Source organism: Triticum aestivum, chromosome 1D (genome assembly GCF_018294505.1).
Source record: "Triticum aestivum cultivar Chinese Spring chromosome 1D, IWGSC CS RefSeq v2.1, whole genome shotgun sequence".
In the NCBI taxonomy this organism is placed as follows: domain Eukaryota; kingdom Viridiplantae; phylum Streptophyta; class Magnoliopsida; order Poales; family Poaceae; genus Triticum; species Triticum aestivum.
The window spans coordinates 14,287,765-14,290,984 of NC_057796.1; the positions used below are offsets into that span (position 1 = coordinate 14,287,765).

The 3,220-nt window shown below is 45.3% G+C and overlaps 1 protein-coding gene across 1 annotated transcript; it reads right to left on the reverse strand.

Annotated features, from left to right (window-relative positions):
- Positions 1-1,582: 1,582 nt before the first annotated feature.
- LOC123163016 (flavonoid O-methyltransferase-like protein Os11g0303600) lies at positions 1,583-2,832 on the reverse strand. Its single transcript, XM_044580776.1, has 2 exons — positions 2,008-2,832; positions 1,583-1,879 (listed from the first exon to the last, which is right to left on the reverse strand). Exons 1-2 carry the CDS (start codon positions 2,830-2,832, stop codon positions 1,583-1,585), a joined length of 1,122 nt encoding a protein of 373 aa, XP_044436711.1.
- Positions 2,833-3,220: the final 388 nt, after the last annotated feature.

The window sequence follows — 3,220 nt, forward strand, 5'->3', positions numbered from 1 at the left end:
CACATTAATTATCATGTAGTGTGAGTTTTTCCAAATCCTAATTAGCTGTTTTTTTTCTTGATAGCAACATGATCAATTGGTTGCATGCTATTTCATAGCCAGACTGGGCGGTGTTCCTCTACATGCATGGCACCACGGCCAGGATGCAGGCCACTCGGAGCTCATGGTCAGCGCTGTCGTGTTGGGCAGGAGGTCGGTTTACATATGTAGTTGTACGCGCTCCCGACGGCCACATTTTTCCACATGACGCCGACACACCTTATGTAATCGACTGGCATGCCTTTGCTACCAAGGCCGACAAATCTGGAGCGAAACAATAGAATGCAAGTAGACCCTTGAGCATTGGTGCATCTACATTGGTTTAGTTCTGTATATTTCTTCGTGTTCATAATTGCCTAACTTTGTGAGTCATTGTTGATCAACCCATAAATATTTTTGAACCATAATGCTAAACACATGGACGTTTACAGACTCCTTCCATCTATCTAGACTGCCCCCCACCCCCCGCCCCCTGATTTTCAGCTGGGGTGGGGTCCCTCCCTCCCCCTTATCCAATCATATTTTGCCAACTGAAACTAACCCTGTAAAACCCCTGTAAAAGTCTGTTAGTGTAGCATTACTCATTTTTAACGGTAGTATACTCATAAATCAAGTAGATATAGTCTTGCCAATGATATCGTTTTAAATTCGGACTAGAAAATAGTATATTAATTAATTTTTGAGAATACAATCAAGCAGATTTGTCGAGGAAACTATTATCATAATCTTAAATTATATGTGTAGAAATAAGTCATATGAAATAATGGTCAAGGATGCATATGATTGAAGTTAACATTACATGATTGGTAGAAGGTATCGGGCAATCCCACCAACCCTACAATATGCATTCATATAACTTCTTATTTCTACATTATTTCAAATACAAAGTTGTTGATTATGCTCAGGGGCAAATTGATACTACATATCTCTTCACAAATGGGTTGAAGGTGTGTGCGCCTCTTCCTTTTCTTTCTAATCTTAACCTCTCCCTTTTCTCGCTTCTGCCAAATCCAAACACTAATAGGGACTCCATACTTCCATCCTTATGGAAGTCATGTGCTGGGACGGCGGTGGAGGCGATTGATGCAGAGCTAATGAAGAAGCAGCTGTTAACAACAAGCATGAGTGATCCACACATACATCCATGTATTGCTACCGAAGCGCTTCAACACAGATTAATTGGCAAATACTGCTGTTCTACTTTGATAACTGATTTCTGACTAATTCCTATGTTATAATATTCTTCTTGAATTTAACGGTTTATGCTAGTGGTAATTTACAACTAGAAAAAGAAATATAAGTAGCAAATCATGTCAATCAATGCACTAGGTAGTAATATGAGCAAGGTATTCATTTAATCAAAAAACACAACTGCAACGAACAATGCCAAGGTAGAGGGTATAGATAAGCATGCCAACCATTCATATACTATTGAAATATTGACAGAAAATATAAGACTATACAAACTTTAAGCATCACCCACATATACACCCTTTAAGCAACATCACATGCGCTGAATAATAGATATTGTTGGATAAGCAAGCTACGGGTGGACTTCGATGAGGGACCGCATTCCCAAGACATTGTGAATTTTGTAGTGACTAAATCCGGCTTCCATGAACATCTTATGCCAGTTGTGCTCCTCCCTTGCTTTACCATTAAATAACATCATCATGGCCAAATCCATGGTGACCTGGGCTTCAAGCATTTGGTGTGAGGGTGATCCAACGACGGTATCAATGATTATCACCTTGCCAGCTTTGGCTCCATGGGAAATGGCCTGTCTACATCGCGTGAGGATCTTCACGCAGTCCTCATCGCTCCAGTTATGCAGCACATGCTACCAAATGGATCAACAATAAGTAACCTTAGTTTAAAACTGCGACACTTATTATGTATTGGGAAGAGTAGGAATCAGATGATGTCATTAATTAGTAAGAAGTGAAGTTACTTAGTACCATGATATACCTTAAGCAGAACAACATCAGCGGGAGGCACAAACTCCATCATGTCACCATCAACAAGCTCAACTGTGCCATCAGGCGAGATTCCCTCTATCACCTGTGGGAGTTCCAACACCGAGCACTTGACCCGTGGGAAAGCCTCGGCGATGGTCCTCGCCATTGTGCCGTTCCCGCCAGCAACATCGACCAACGACGTTATCCCGGCGAACACCTCACTGCATTCACGGACAGCAAGGGCGGCGATGAACTTGCTGGTGGCACCCATCGCCCCGTTGAACAACGCGTTGAATTCGGGGTCACGGCTACTGACGCCGTACAAGCTCCCGCCATGCGCCATCATGAACGGCGAACCCGTCGTGGCTCCCTCCTCCTCGCTCAAGAGCCACTGGTGCAGCCGTAAGGAGGCCGACACGAACAAGTCGGTGGTGTCCAGGAGCACGCACAGCGACATGCATGAGCTGCCGTCCACCAGGAGACGAGAAACCGTGTTGAGGTGGTAAACCGTGGTTGGTGCCCCATCGCCGTCGGCTGGTGCTGATGCGGCAGGGACAACATCCTCGGCCGTGAAGATCCCTGCCGCAGCCAGCATGTTCATGAGGCGACACAGGTAGGGGCCTTTGCTTGGATGGAGGGGGGCGGCGGAGAGCAGCTCGGGCAAGGAGGCGGCGCCACCGCAGCGGTGGAGGACATCCGCGATTCCAAGCTTCACGGCACTGTTCAGTGCCATGGACTTGACGAACGCAAAGGTGTGGCAAAAGAGCTCGGCATCGGCTTTCAGAAGCTCAGCTTTTGAGGTGGCTACCATGGGCATGGCTGTGGTCTGATCCATTTCCCTTAATTTTGCTATTGGCATTACAAATGGACAGCAGCTGTGAGGGTTACGGCTAATTTATAGGACTGATAGCACCACACGTTCATAAGAGGGGCAAATTATGAGGCGGCGCGACCTAATAATTAACAAAAATACTCATTTGCTACCAATGATGGTAGCTGCTCATGCTGCACACGATTGACAAGTGGCCATGACACACATGTTCTTTTCGAAGCAACAACCTGCGCACATGTATTCACCTACTAGATGTCAGAATGCTACGGCGACCTACAATTAAAAGAAAATAGAGGACACCCCATGCCTTGCGGCGGGAATTTGTATAAAGTGACTATAATACAGACGGAAAATCTTAAGTTGGAGCATTCTCTAAAAGATAATATCGTCG